The sequence below is a fragment of the Nannobrachium achirus genome (genome assembly GCF_963921795.1).
Source record: "Nannobrachium achirus genome assembly, chromosome: 23".
Classification (NCBI taxonomy): Eukaryota; Metazoa; Chordata; class Actinopteri; order Myctophiformes; family Myctophidae; genus Nannobrachium; species Nannobrachium achirus.
The window spans coordinates 17,252,627-17,268,679 of NC_137830.1; the positions used below are offsets into that span (position 1 = coordinate 17,252,627).

General features: G+C 42.6%; 1 protein-coding gene across 1 annotated transcript in view; it reads right to left on the reverse strand.

Moving 5' to 3' along the window:
- The window catches only part of zdhhc17 (zDHHC palmitoyltransferase 17), a gene marked incomplete at its 3' end in the record, with an annotated part of 57,315 nt that extends 41,677 nt beyond the window's left edge, over nucleotides 1-15,638 (reverse strand). Inside the window, exons 1-2 of the mRNA XM_080753942.1 lie at nucleotides 15,575-15,638; nucleotides 3,293-3,396 (exon numbers count right to left, since the gene is read on the reverse strand). Coding sequence (XP_080610068.1) covers nucleotides 3,293-3,396; nucleotides 15,575-15,637 — 167 coding nt within the window. The 5' untranslated portion in view covers nucleotide 15,638. The remainder of the gene's footprint in view (nucleotides 1-3,292; nucleotides 3,397-15,574) is intronic.
- Between the last annotated feature and the right edge of the window lie 415 nt (nucleotides 15,639-16,053).

The window sequence follows — 16,053 nt, forward strand, 5'->3', positions numbered from 1 at the left end:
TATATATATAACACCACACACACACACACACACACACACACACACACACACACACACACACACACACACACACACACACACACACAGAGTTATCTGGGCACAAACAGTTGATAATCACACCCTTGAATCAAAACAGCATAAATTACACATCCGATCTAATAACAAGACAGAGGACACTTTCTTTGTCTCGTCTTGCTCTTGCAAGTCAGTTCCACTTGCAGGGAGCGCGTATGTTTGTTTCAAAAACCCCACCAGCAGAAGAAACCCATCAACTGGAGAGTGGAATTTGTTTGGGGACTTGGGGGATTTAGCTCAGGCTGACGTTTCTGCTGCCGTCGGTTAGAAAACGTCCCAGGACTGAATCACAACTTGGGCATCAATTCCCCTTTTATGTGGGCTTGCAGGGGGCGTGTGGTCGTCAATCTAAGATGCAAAGACCCCCTCCCTCTATAAGGAGAGGCTGAGATGCATTTGGTAGCTGGTGTACGCCAGGCCAATGGAGAATAAACGTTGACAATGTGAGAGTGGATGATGGAAGGTTTTAGAGGATTCTTCCTCCCTCATGGCCGTATATGCAACAATGGGCAAATGGACCTGAATGCATTTTGGAAGACATGCAACTGTAAAGCCTGATTTATAGTTGCAGCAAACACAACTGATTAGGGCTGTCACAATTATTACATAATAGTCTAATCGCAATTATTTGACATAATCACATGTTGAAAAATGTTTATATATTTTTTTAAAGTAAAAAATAGTGGAAATAGCAGATCTATGCGACGCGTTGTGAGCGTTGTGAGCTTGTAGATCGGCTATTTCCACTATCAATGTTCTTTTTTAAGTATAAAGTTGTCAAATATGTTAGTAATTTTTTTTGTATATTTAGGTTATGTGTCATATCTACCATTTGCAACTTCAAGCCTAAAACCCAACAGAAATATAATTGTCAACAACAAAAACACAATTTAATCGTTAATCGCAATTATTTGAGTGACAATTAATCGTCATGTAAAATGTCATAATCGTGACAGCCCCACAACTGATATACCAGCTCACAATGCGTTGTGCTGCGAAGCACTGGGAGCTTGTAGATCTGGTCTGTTTGGTGCACGACACCAGCGTGCATCATCAGGCTCAACTGTCAGAACGCGTCACTGCTACACGTTCTTCCAGGACAGTTCAATGTAGTATCTTCAAACAGCGAGGAGTACAGTAACTTCAGATGGTGTTGCAATTTGCAATCTTTGCAAAAGCAATGTATTCACTTTGCTCTTTGCATTGCATTTTAGACCCTCAGTAGTTCTTCTCAGTGCATCTGACATATGTCATGGCCAAGGATTGTTTGCGATCAGATAATAATAACCCATTTAGGCCTAACCTATAGTTAGGGCTAAATCAGAAATTAGCCTACAAAAACAAATATTTGCTACATACTGTACATGTACTGTAAGCCCCTCCCAAACAGCAAAATGTGTTTCCGGCCTGAATGGGATAATAATAATAATAATTTAAAAAAAGAATAATAATAATAATTGCGACCGTGGGTCGCAGTTTACTATCAGAACCGGCACAGCCTGTCCGAATACGTCCGTCCGTCTGGGCACCGCCTGACACTGTACTGTTACATGTGATGTCACCTGTGATGTCAGTGATGTGTCAGGGGAACCACAGTGTGTCTATGAGTTTGCCGCTCTGACATCACGCGGCTATTTTTTCACATAACGAATAACTGAGTAAGCATGTTGGGGGTCTCACAGCATATCTCCATGTACACTATACAGTACATGGATCTCCGTATATGGGTACCAGGGGTCTCCATTACAAGTAATAATAATAAATAAATAAATAGATAATGTAATAATAATGGATGCATTTTTATAGCGCTTTTCTAAGCAAGTTGCGAACTCAAACCGCTTTACAGCGGTCCATTCATTCATACATTTGTTAAGTGAAGCGGCGAACAGTCGACGCCAGCGTCCTCACTTCCCACATTCACACACCAATGGTGGCAAGCTGACACCGACCGACTCCGCTTAGGTGGTCATATTGATCTCCGAGCCAGGGCTCAAACCTGGGACCTTCTGTTTTTGTAGGCGGCCTCTCCCTCGTCCCTACCCATTCAGCTATGGCTGCCCCTAGATGTGCCATTTTTAACTGTTTGCCATTTGCCTATTTCGCCCAGTCCTTGGCTTCAATATCATACAGCACTCCCTAACAGTAAGTGTATTGGACACACCTAGACTGAACACAGAGCATTGTGCCAGAAAGATGAAGTTGAAATAATCAGAGCTAGTTCTGCGATAAGGAAACACTTGACACAGGTTGACACTTTCCAGGAAAGAAAGGAGGGGACACAGTGCACAGACACACCTATGCAACAAAAGCCCTACACAGACAACTATATGTAATAAAGGGCTCTCAAGATTTCACAAGTCAGGAATCAAATCACCCTGCATAAGTAAGTAGCCTTGCCGAGCCATGAGGCCCATCGGTCAGGAGCATGAGGCAGCTTGATGTACACCCCCTGGACATGACGCTAGTATGACACGGGGACGTACCCCCCAATCCAACCCTTTATGCTGAGTGCCAAGCAAGGAGCCACTGGCTCCCATTTTTCAGAGTCTACGTTAAGACCCGAACCCCTACCTCCAAATCTCAGGGCGGACACTAACCACAAGGCCACACCCACCCTGCATAACCTCCTTTCAAATTATTTCTCTCAGCATACATGTGCGTACAGTGCGTAAATGCATGCATTAGTGCATTAACGAAAAAGTCGACAAGACGACTCAGTCGACTTCATTACACAAGTCGACTCCCACCAGAGAAAGTCGAAAGTCGAAGTAAAAAAAAAAAAAGAAAACTTCCTATTGTGAAAATAGCAGATCTACATGCTCACAACGCCTCGCGATGCGAGGCGTTGTGAGCATGTGGATCTGCTATTCTCACAATTTCTGCCTCTATATATTTGACAGTTTGGTCAATGTTTAATTTGTCATTTTAGATGTATTAAAAAGTCCTTAAATTGGCACTTTAGAAATGTGCTGACACCCTCTATACACTTAAACTTTATGTTGGTTTGTTTACAATTGAGTGAGAAAATAATGTTTCACATTAAGTTAATCATCTGGGGACCCCCCCAAAATAATTGGGGGGTCGTGTGTGATGTGATGACGTCATCAAACGATAAAGTCGACTTCAACTCAACTTTTTACTGAGTCGAGTCGACTTGCAAAAATCACAAGTCGTCAATGCCCTAGTACGCACACACCAACAAACACGATCCACTCACTGCGTGGCTTTGACGATATCCCAGGTGCTGTAGTCGTCCACGTGGTTTTTGCGGCCGACATTCTCAGTGTAGCCATGGTTGTAGTGACTCTGGGGCTTGATTTCCTGAAGAGAGGGGACAGACACGCGTCAGTGAAGGAGGGATGAGAGGGAGATAGGATGGGAAAAGAGCTGAATAAAGTAGAGCAAATATAATTGACTAACAATTAAAGTAATTGTCACAGCAAAATGTGACGATTTATGCCTTTTATACTTTGTTGCGTGACGCCCGCACACAGTACTGTAAGTGATATTTTTGGTTAAAACAACAACGTTTTGTTTAAAAGTTAAAGCTATACTGTATATTCTGACAGTAATTGCTATACATAGTGCTTGTTCAGCTTTCTCCCCATCTCTTTAAATAAACAGAAAACACTTTTTAACCCATTTAGGCCTAACCTATTTATAGGGCTAAATCAGAAATTAGCCTACAAAACAAATATGTTGCTACATACTGTACATGTACTGTAAGCCCCTCCCAAACAGCAAAATGTGTTCCCGGCCTGAAATTAAGGTGGGTTGACAATTTCTGCCAGTCAGGAGAGAGAACCCATTCATCAGCTTCAATTTTATAGGGTTAGAGTTTTCATTTGTTTTCAAAGTTCTTGTGTCACTACTTCCAATTTCACTTGCTTATCATGTACACATTATCCTGATGCTGCTGACCTTAAAATGCATTTTTGGTTCGCTAAAGAGCTGAGAAAGCTCTATATAGCAATGATTACTATCAAAGCTATTTAACACTTAAAAGAAAATCACTTACGGCGCCTATGTATTGTATACAGTTAAATACTTAGGCTCTAACTGTAATGGCTTTCCTGTGATTGTGTCCAACAGAGAAAAGGCAAGAGAGATAGCAGAGTCCTGAAGTCAAGCTCTGTTCAGCCAGCCACACACACACACACACACACACACACACACACACACACACACACACACACACACACACACACACACACACACACACACACACACACACACACACACACACACACACACACACGGCAGCAGCAACAAGTATCATGTTCAATTAGTCCACTGACTGTTGCGTGCATCTGGAAGACACAAAATGCCTAGCATCCATTCTTGATCGGTGAAAAACACTTGCGGTTTAAACACATATTCTAATCAATTGGCGCCCAGCATTGGGAAACCCAATGGACACACAGAGGTACCGAGTAGGGTTGTACGGTTTCCATTTTTTTTAAACCAAGGTTTATGCCCCCCCCCCCCCCCCCCCCAAAACCCCGGTACACGGTTTTACACGGTTTTACAATCTTATAGATTTTACCGTGATTAAAAAAAAAAAAAAAAAAGTTTCAAAGTGCTTTATTTATAAAGCAGATAGCCAGATACAAAAGTGGTTTACCCACAAAAATGCAGTAAATACTATTGGGCTATACTAAAATAAATTGTAAATAGCCTAAGTCAATTTAATTTGTCATTTCAGAGGTTAAAAAAAGTCCTTACGTTGTCACTTTAGACATGTACAATATAAACCCTCAATGCACTGTATGTTGTTTTTTTTTTTACAGTTGAGTGAGAAAACAATGTTACACATTAAGTTAATCATTTGGGGACCACCCAAAATCATTTTGGGACCTCTCTGGGGTCTCGACCCACAGATTGACAAACTCTACGACTCCCGTTGTTGCCTGCCTGGCTGCAGTGCGTACTGGCTGGGTGCTGTGTCTAGCGCACACCGCACACACTGCATAGTAAACAGTGATGGAGAGTAGAGGACTTCTTAAAAAGTTTTAGATAAAGACAATTTGCTTGCATTGCGATGCATCCGCGTGCCGTTCTGCATCGATGCAGTGACGTTACATAATTGTTACTTTTAGCCTATGTTTGTTGTTGTTTTTCCTCCTGAAGGAACGTGGCTAAATCGTTAGCATGCTAGCGCTTTAGCCACGTTCCTTTAGCCTTGGAGCCTGAGGAGAGGCATAAAAAAATAGCTGATCTACAAGCTTGTGGCTCGTCGACCGTGCAACGTGTTGTGAGCTTGTAGATCCACTGTGTTTAGCTTCAAGCTAAGCCTTGCTTCTTTATTTGGTTACAGCTGTTGCATTTCTTTAGAGACCAGGTCTCCCTCCAGCTGTTAGCCTACTTGGCTTGCTACCATTATCTCCGTTGTCTCCTTCTTCAGGAGTGATTTCTGCTGCTTCTGTAAACACGGCAGATGCGGCGGCGGCGCACATGTCACGTGACGGTTTTCGGTTTTGGCTTACGAGACCGTCAACATTTTATAACACTGTATCAAACCGAAACACCGAAAAACCGTACAACAATAGTACCGAGTAGGGGATACTGAGGTTGAGTACGACTACTTCTCATGTCAGGATTGAGAAGTGAGAACCACTCTGTCAGAAGGCACCGTTGCATGTTATTCTGCTTTCTAGCACTCTAGCTTGGGATTAGCATCATTACATTACAAGTCATTTGGTTGAGAGTGAGACACCGTTAATGGAGGGATTAAAAATAAAAATGGTTCCCATTTTATGAAAGTGGCAGTAATATAAAGCTAGACTGCACACTGAACTGATGCAGCCTATGGCAGGGAAATAGAGTGGGTAGGATTGTGTCTGTGTAAAATAGGACATCAGCAAAAATCGGAGAGAACATGGAGCACAAGAGTGTGTGTGATGGGGAGGGTTAAAGGAGGCATACAGACCAAAATAGGACCCCCCCTGAATGAGAATGTTTCCACAGACGTTCTTACCTGGTTCGGTTGATATGTCTCATTTCTGCCCCTGTTCTGAGATCTGTAGAATAGTCCCCACTGCTAAAACGGGCGTATCACCTCTATCCAAAAGCACACATTTCGGCCGCTTCCAAACAAAAAAATCTGTTTTAGCGAGATGCCCCGTGCATTGATGTAAACAAAGCAATGAGCACGGCCACTTCCTGCCTCAGCTCTGAGAGCTAGAGCGGAAGTCTCGCGAAATCTCGCGAGAGCTCGAGGCAGCATTGCTTTCCTTAACCCTGGTAAACAGGCTATTAACCGTTCACAGGCTACAACAGCGTGTCTGGTATGTCTAGGAAGCATTTCTGGACGATTCATTAAAAAAAAAATCTTTTGAAGCGGCCGAAATGTGCGCTTTTGGATAGAGGTGATACGCCCGTTTTAGCAGTGGGGACTATTCTACAAATCTCAGAACAGGGGCAGAATTGAGGCATATCAACCTAACCAGGTAAGAAGGTCTGGGGAAACATTGTCATTCAGGGGGGGGGTCCTATTTTGGTCTGTATGCCTCCTTTAAGCTAGTGAAGGGTTAAGTCTTCAGACTGCAGAGCAGTCACCAAAGTTGACAACAGAATTAAGAACTTGGATGATTTAGTCATTTGGAATTGTAAGTGTTTAACAACAGCCTCCAAAGTTGACATGCTTTGCAAACAAGAACCTAAGTTCCCAGGCAGGTAGTAGGGATTTAATGACTCACGACAAGCTCATTAATTATTGTTATATCCTGCATCTTAAAGCATGGATTGATTTTTTAGAATTCTAGCTGAAAGGTAGCTTGTATGCATGTGATGATGAATAACCAGCTAAAAAGCCCCTGGAGAAAGACTTGACAGAAAGGGGCTTTGTGGTTGGCCTTAGGACCTAGGTGCGTGCCTTCTTGATATAAAAATGTCATACCGGTATCTTGATTATTGTGACCAAAGATATCACGATTTGCGATATTATGGCGTTAATCAAATACCCCCAACATCCATTATCCTGGGGTGGAACATTTGCCAAAAAATAGCAGATCAACAAGCTCACAGCGCGTTGCGTGAATCGGCTATTTTTGGCAAAAAGATTTGGTAGAGAGTGAAAGAAAAAGATTGTATCAAGTTTATCACGATAAACGATAATATTGCTTATCGTTCCATCCCTAAGCACAGCACTGCCATCTCACCTCTCTGAGTTTCACTGGGAACCCTGGTGTGATGTGCTGAGCCAGCAATTCTTACATCACAGAGAAGTGGAGTGGGGCTGGGGTGTGTGGTAGGGATGGTCCGATCAGGTTTTTTGGAACCGATCACCTATCACAAAAGTTTGATCACCCGATACCGATCAATCACCGATCCGATCAAGTTATTATTTATATATTATTTATATTTTCTAAATGTTAATGTTTTAACTTTAATTAATTAATTCACTCATGAATTAATTTATATATTTGCCTTAGTTATTTACCAGCATTACTATGTATTTATTATCATAGCAGTAACTAATTATTCCTTCAGCACAGTGGAAATCAATACCCCAAAATGGCCTCAAGTGGGCATCCAAGAGCTGATGGTTGAGTTCAGTCATATTAAAGACATGTTTATTAACAGACTGAAAGATAGAATAGCACTGTATAATACGGCTTTGATCGGATGCACCGATCGGATCGGATCGGTGAATTTACCTTTTGATCTAAACCACCGATTATCGCCGATCACGCTTTGATCGGCCCGATCCGATCCATTGCCGATTGATCGGTAACATCTCTAGTGTGTGGTGGTTGGTGGTAGGGTATGCAACGTGTGCATGTGTGCGTGGGTGGGCATATAACAGCGCCCTGAGACATTGCAAATGTACTTTTGTACGAAAGGATGTGTCTAATAACGGGCGAATTACAAATTGATGACTTCCAATCCACACATAAGACATTTAGACATCCCACTAGAGGTCTTCACGGGTCCAATTTGAACTACCCGAACCCAAAAGGACCCGGGGGAAATGGACCCGGACCCATATGGCCCCGTCTATCATTTGGAATTTGAGAACCGTTACCCGATCAGCCCCGAGACGTGATGGATCCGATCCGAACGGCCCCGCCTGTTATTAGAAAAATTGGATCCGATACCCGAGCAGAACGAGAGATCCGAGACCCGAACCTGTCGCCCCGAAATGAAAGAATGCCAACGTTATTATATTAAGAGTTGTATCAGACATATTTCTTACCTAACGTCGCCACGGTGCTGCTGTTGCTGTCAGCGGCGCTGTGCCTCTCGCTCTCGCCAAAAGATGATCTTTTCCCAGACCAGTAAGTCAATGCGGACAGTTTGTAAATACAAATAAATCCATGTTTTTATTCCTTCTTCTTTGGCTAGCGAATGCTAATGCTATCGTTTTCTGTCGCATGTGTTGTTCATTATATCTTTCTGCTTTGAGTGTCCATTTTGCTCTGCAGAGCATGACAACACGCAATGACAACTCCATTGTAAACCGTTAACCAAAACGTTACGTTAATATCTTTGATAATAATAACAATCCAACTGATACAGTCAGTGTTGTTGTGACTGAGTGAGTTCTACTTCTCAGTTCTCACAACCAATGCAACAGATTACATGCTGCATCTTTAGTGCCATCGTGTGGCGTTATCTATTTGGTGCAGTTGTTGCGTTCACTTTCACTTCAATCTCGGCCTGTCTCGGCTCCACTCGGGTAACAGGAGATACCCGGGGAACCGGGGCAGACGGCCCCGGCCCCGGCCCGCCCCGCGGTAAAAGCTCGAAAACGGCCCCGTTACCCGGCTCGGTTCGGTTCGGATCGCGGGTAATTTCGGATCTCGGGCAGGTCCGAAGACCTCTACATCCCACTGAAATAAGCCCTTAGTTTGACTTCGATGTAACAAAAGGTTGAGGGCTGTTAATTATATGCTCACTAGGCTGATGGTCAACTTAGAGGATACAATGAGACTTTAATTATGTCTAAATTAGTAATAGCTTATGTATAAAGGATGTATTAGAGCAGTAGGCTAGACATTTCCAGAAATATCACTTGCTTATGCATAACATAATGAGAATGCTGAAAGTGTGCATGGTGGGGAGAGTGTTTTTTGCAGATCGTTCAGTCCGAGTGTATCAAAAAAGCAACTGGGTTAAGGCAGCGGAAGCTTGCGATTGGCTGCACGGAGGTGACGAAAGTTTGAGGGACGGTCGGAGATACACCTAAACCTAACCTTAACCCTAACCCTAACAACCTCAGTAAAACTAACGCTGGTGAATGCTAACCAGGTGAATGCTAACCTGCCGATGCTGGTGAATGCTAACCTGGTGAAATGCTAACCTGCCGACGCTGGTGAATGAGAACCTGGTGAATGCTGTGGGCCTGTGACACCTGAATCTCTGCATGGTGATTACTGTGTGCTTGTTTAGTGATTTGAATCAGCTGTGTGGAGGAAGATGCGAGGCGTTGTGTGCTTGTAGATCTGCTGTTTTCACTAGTTTAGTACATTTTATAGATGATAAATACAAAACGAACGGTTTTGGAGATACAAGGTTTCCACCCGACAACGACAATATGCTATAAATATAAGGTGCTGGGAGTGAAAATTATAATGTAGGGGTGCCTCGGATTTAAAAATATATTTATGGGGACAAAACAGTTTGGGAACCCCTGCTGTAGAGGAAGCCCTGGGTCTATGACCCTTAAGAGTTAACCTCAAGGTCAACAACCACAGGCACAGACCTTGCTGTCCTTCCATCTAAAAAGCCTGCTGGTGCTATTCATAATCGCAGTTGTAATTGTGCCAAGAAAATTATTATTTTTGTATACCTTAGTTATTAGGCAAGTCATACTTGTCGATGCTCGCAGACTGGGAATATATAAGTAGTACAGATAACATTATCCATTGCAATGTTTTATCTATTTCTCACTAGCCATTGATTTTCGGTTGGCTGGATTCTCATCTGTGCAGTGAAGCAGGCAGCCTTTAGTCAATATGAGCTATTCAGCTGGACATATGGCGAGCACTCATTGGGGGTGTGTGGTGTGTCTAAGAATATTGGACAGCAGTGGCCATGACCGAATTAAATTCCCAATTTATTCTGTGGAAAACTGTATCATATGTCATAGACCAATCTTAAAGACCTAGTGAAATGAAAAATACATTTTTTACACTTTTAGAGCTTAACCGTGGTAATCATATGGGCATTCCTAACACTAGATGCCAAAAAAGTAGAAAATAAACACTTTTTGTGTATTTTTATATCAAGTCCCTAAATAGCCCATTCTTAATTATTTCCTGTGAACAGAAACGTGCTGCGTGATGACATAGACAGGTCTTCTTGAATATAAATGAACCTTGATTAGATTCACCTGTCAGATTCCCATTGCTGCTGCACATTCCTCCAAACACAGCTGATTTTAATTACAATTTTGAATCTCATTCAAGATGACGTCCAAACTATGTATTACTCATTGTAACTAACCCTAACCCACAATACAATATGCATCTGTAAACATTATAGGTTGGAATAATAAGCAACTTGGTAACAAACATTGTGTACAACTGGCCCACTAGCCGTGTCCCTGCCTGCCGTTTGCAGGCTAATGGAAGCTACAGTACAAACACAAACATTGGGCCGTCCCATCGCCTGATGGTCCCTTCTGATTGGTTCAGAAACAGACAGGCTTGCGTTTCAGACTGAAACTTAAAAATAAAATGCCCCAAAAAAAAGCCATTTCACAAGGTCTTTAAGTTTTGTTTGGTAGTTCCAATATTTATGTACATGCGCGCGCGCACACACACACACACACACACACACACACACACACACACACACACACACACACACACACACACACACACACACACACACACACACACACACACACACACACACACACACACACACACACACACACACACACACACACACACACACACACACACACACGTTAATAACTTATTTTTGGGGCCCAAAGAAAATGTCTGGGGTATGTTTTAATATCCATTGTAGCAAAGGCCAAAAAGTAACATGCTACTGCCATTCAGATTGTACTAACTAGAATTGTGCCCTGCCTTCAGCCAAATGAGGTCTGAGACCAGTGAGAAGAGCAAGGACCCAGCTAGCTGCCGCTGACTGTCACTATCTGAAATTCAATCTCAAATGAGGGCCATTTTGTTGGCTGGCCTAATATACTATTCCAGTTTACCTTTATGTATCAGAACAATGATTGAGAAAAGTGTCCGTTATGAGGGAAGGAACTACAATGAACACATCTTTGCGTTAGAGCATGCCTCAATGTGGCACCAAAGTCTCTTCTTTGCCGTCTCAAATTGCACCTCATTTGGGAGAGAAAGACAGAGCAACGCACACACAAATTTGCATTTGCAAATCAGGTCACGCGCTGAGGACTCTCATACACAACTATATTGAGTAAAACGTAGCATTCTTGGGACGCCCGCTGGCCTCCCGGTCCAGGCGCATACCACATGACAGCGTGTCGCTGGTTCGAGTCCCGATCTGGACCAACTTTGCTGGGTGTGCAGCGTGTCACTCCACATCTCTCTCCCCGTTTCCTGTCAGTCTACTGTCCTATCGATAAAGGCATAAATGCCCCAAAAACATATCTTTCAAAAAAACAACAACATAGCATTCTTGTTTGTAATGAGGCATGTTCAGTATGTATGGCACGCCTTTCAGGGTACAAGTGCACAGTAAAATCATCGGTGTTAGCCACATTTATACTTAGGATATCCATTTGTAACAGATTTTACAAATGTAACCAAATGAACCCTTAAAAGGTCTATTTGGTTTCATTTGCAGTATTGCACAGTATCACAGAGTTAAATGAACACTGAAGAGTTTACAGTGTGCGTGTCTGAACCTCAGCTGCTTGTGTTCGAATGCCTCGTACAGCATGTAGGCCTATTTCTCAGGCCTCTCTCAGTACAGTCTTAGACATGACCCAGATTCATACCACCACACTGAAAAAACAGAATAACTTTTCAGCCAGTCGCTGGAGCATTTGCTGGAAAATGTTTTGACTTGGTTCACGGTATAGCCAGACTTATCATATCCCAGCTACAATGTGACGGGTAACAGACAACAGCTGAGGTGTGTTTATGAACAAGGCCACACGTGTTGCCTTGAGGAGAATATGGTCTTTCAGAGAAGTTGTTGCCATCTGTTAGTGTTAACCACATGAACCCTAGTGTCCCTATTCTGGGGCGCACATTCAGCAAAAATGGCAGATCTACAAGCTCTTATTATCTGACTATAATCTAGCTTGTAGATGGACCATTTTTCCCCAAAGAAAAAAAAGAGAGGGGCTATACTGAGGTACTATGTCAATGACGTATGTACAGTATATAGGGTTTAAGTGGTTAATTCAACTTACGAGTTTGTTTACAAATGGAATGGAACCAAATGAACGCTTTGATTCCATTACACTGATTTAAATAAACACTCAGGATTTTGCTGTGTGCGAGTGCAGAATGCAGATTCATCATGGCAGGTGATCCTTTGTAACAATTTAAAGCCAGTATATTAATATAATACTCTGGATTTTCGTCCACAATCACAACACCAGAGGCAGCTCCACTAATCACATGATTCAACCCAGATTTGTCTCAAACAAAGGCTTAAATTTGTTCTCCTGCCATGCCAAAAATAAATTGGAATGCCCCATCAACGGCCTGAAAGAACACTTACAGGTGGCTGCAACTCGAAACTGGACCCGGTAAAGATTCAAAGACAAAGCCCCCCCCCCCCCCCACACACACACCTGTTTACTGTACTGTACTTTTTGTTGATTTCTGACTGTTCTAAGATGTTTTTCATAATATTTTTGTATATTTGTCTGTCTTTTAATGTCTCAATGAAATGAGTAGAAAGGACCCCAATGCAAACAAGCCATAGTACTTTCTTGGGTTTAAATCCTGTATCTGAACTGTACCGTCTTGTGCTTTTCCAAATGCGAACTGCTAATAAAATCAATCAAGTCAATCAATCAGATTAACGTTAGTTGAGGCATTATACAGTATGTATAATGTTCAAAGAAAGCAGATGTACAAGGCTGCGACATCAGAGATGCACTGCGAGCTTGTACAGTAGATCAGTAGAGCTTGCAGATCTGCTATTTTAGAATGGCCACCGCTAAAATCTAAAATGACACAGATGCATTCCCGGTTTTAATGGGTAGGATCTATATTGACTAATTGTTGCCCAGATGAGTGCAACACAAACAAGAATGTGAAACAATATCACCCTGGATAAAGAGAAATTCAGTCAAGTTTCACTGAGCAGCAGCGACATTGACAACAACATGTAAACAATCATCTGTCCAGGCCAGGGCTAAACAATTTTACTGTCTGGGCAGCTTGTTGTTAGTCATAAAACCCTGACATTCAGAGAGACAGTTGTGGCAATGGGTCTCTATTACAGTCTCCAACAGTTAGCTTAGATATAAGTCTGGTCTAAGTTTGGCAGAGCTTTCTCAAACATCACATCACACACACACACACACACACACACACACACACACACACACACACACACACACACACACACACACACACACACACACACACACACACACACACACACACACACACTAAAGACAAAATGAAAAAGAGCAAGAACAGATGGTACCCTACAGTAATTAAGAAAGCCCTCCCTAATGGCTACCTTTGATAGGCTAATTTCCTTTATACTATAGCTTTGTTGCACTCCACATACAGATTGCAGAATCTTGGGTTCAGTGCAATTTCCCTATTTTCGAGTTACACTACAAAATCATCTCATCTCTTGGTGCTAAATAATGTGCATTGTGTTTTTTACTCAATGTTGTTAAACAACTGGTAAATTATTACAGATCCATCATGTATGTATCACTATCTTTGTTAGAGAGTCAAGAGAAATACTTCCCCATGATTTCTTTATTGGTTGCAGTTGTCCGCAACACATAACACCTGCTCCTCTGTTACATTTGCCATCACTTCAAGAGGATGGACAGTTGACACCAAATATGAGAAGAAACCTGACCCCGACTAACCCTCACACAACCTGCCACTTACAAAACCATTGAAACCCATTTTGATTAATGCTAATGCACATTATGCCAGGGATGGTTTTGATACCATGTGTTGCATACTTATATTATTTATACTCTAATGTTGTCCAAAAAAAAAACAATTACAATTGTACACACCAAATCACCCAATCCTGAGCATCGGTCACTACCATCACTGTTTAACAGATATATAGTAGGTGATCTGCGAGTCTGCGACATACCACCAAAATGTGGAACGCCTTACCGAAGGCCTTAAAGGAGTGTGGTTCCCTAGGCTAGCATCCTTTAAAATCGCCCTGAAAAACCACTTACAGGCGGCAGCCGTTCACAACTGGCAATAACAAACCTAGCCCAGCCTTACCCTCCCCTGACCCTTCTTTGTATTTACCTACTGTATATATATATTTTTTATTTATTATTTCTCCTGACCATATCTACTGTATAGTACTGTGTTCTATCCGTCTGTCATTCAATGTTATATGAGATTCTTCAATGGTTTCCTGTGTAAATAAGCCAAGTGCTTTCCTATGCTCTCCTTTTAGTTGACCTTGTACCAGTGAACTGTGCCGTCATGAAACTGTACTTTTTTTTCTATGCAAACTTCTAATAAGTCTTAAATCAATAAATCAAATAAAGATTATCATGGAGTTCAGGTTCTACTTTCGTGCAGTTAATTAAAAGCTGCTGCTGCATTTCTTGGAGGTGCAAATGGTGCATCATAAATGCAGCACATATTACATTAGCTAATCATCATATACACACACACTGAAGATGACAGTGACAGCATTGGCGACATATCAAAATATGTTATTAATGTGTTATTTAGCAATGAAGCTAACTGCCTGAATACATTGAGCAGCAGAAGGGGGGGGTGCCATTTTCACGGATGTGTTTTGGAATAACATTACAAATAAATCAAGCTAGTTGCATGTTTCTAATATTAAATCGTCAACTTTCAATTAAGCCATTATTATTATTATTCTTGTCTGTTGGCTTAAATGCTAGCTCAGATGCCTGAATGGCCTTCCTAGTCGCAGACTAGCATATTTAGCTGTTCGTTAGCCAACAACATCTGCCCAGTGTTTATGCAGCAAGAGGCTAGCAGCGTTAGCAACGCTGACAGAGGCGTCAATTGAGGTATGGCAAGCTATGGCAGCTGCCATACCTTGGCTACACGGGGGGAAATAATAAAATGTACTTTTCATCGTGCCTGTTGCTAAGGTATGGCAACATGACTGGTGTCATGTTGCCATACCTTAGGCTTTTGTGAACTGACGCCGCTGGACGCTAGCTATAGCTAGCTGCCAGCCCTCCGCCCCCCACTAGTGATGCAGGGGGCATCGCTCGTTCGTAGTTCACAGAAACACAGCGCCACGCACACACACACGCGGAGGCAAGGCCTTCGTGTGCAGTGCGCTTTTTTTTCGTGCAAAGAAACAAAGAAGGGCAGGGAACGCGTACCTCTGGGTGGAGAATGGGGACGCAGCCTGCTTCTTTCTCATATTCATCCATAGCGTCTGCCATCTTGGTGGTCGATCTCGCTGAGCATTGTGGGTAATGGGATAGATGGACGGCTGGCTGGCTGGAAACAACCTGGATAGAGAGAGAGAGAGAGAGAGAGAGAGAGAGAGAGAGAGAGAGAGAGAGAGAGAGAGAGAGAGAGAGATAGGGTGTGAGAGAGAGAGAGAGAGAGAGAGAGAGAGAGAGAGAGAGACAGAGAGACAGAGAGGATGCTGTCAAAAGAATATAGCTAGCCTACTTCAAATGTTATACAGTAGGCTACAGTACATTACGTCATCGCCATCTCCTTGGCCAATGCCATTGTGTGTGTGTGTGTGTGTGTGTGTGTGTGTGTGTGTGTGTGTGTGTGTGTGTGTGTGTGTGTGTGTGTGTGTGTGTGTGTGTGTGTGTGTGTGTGAGAGAGAGAGAGAGAGAGAGCG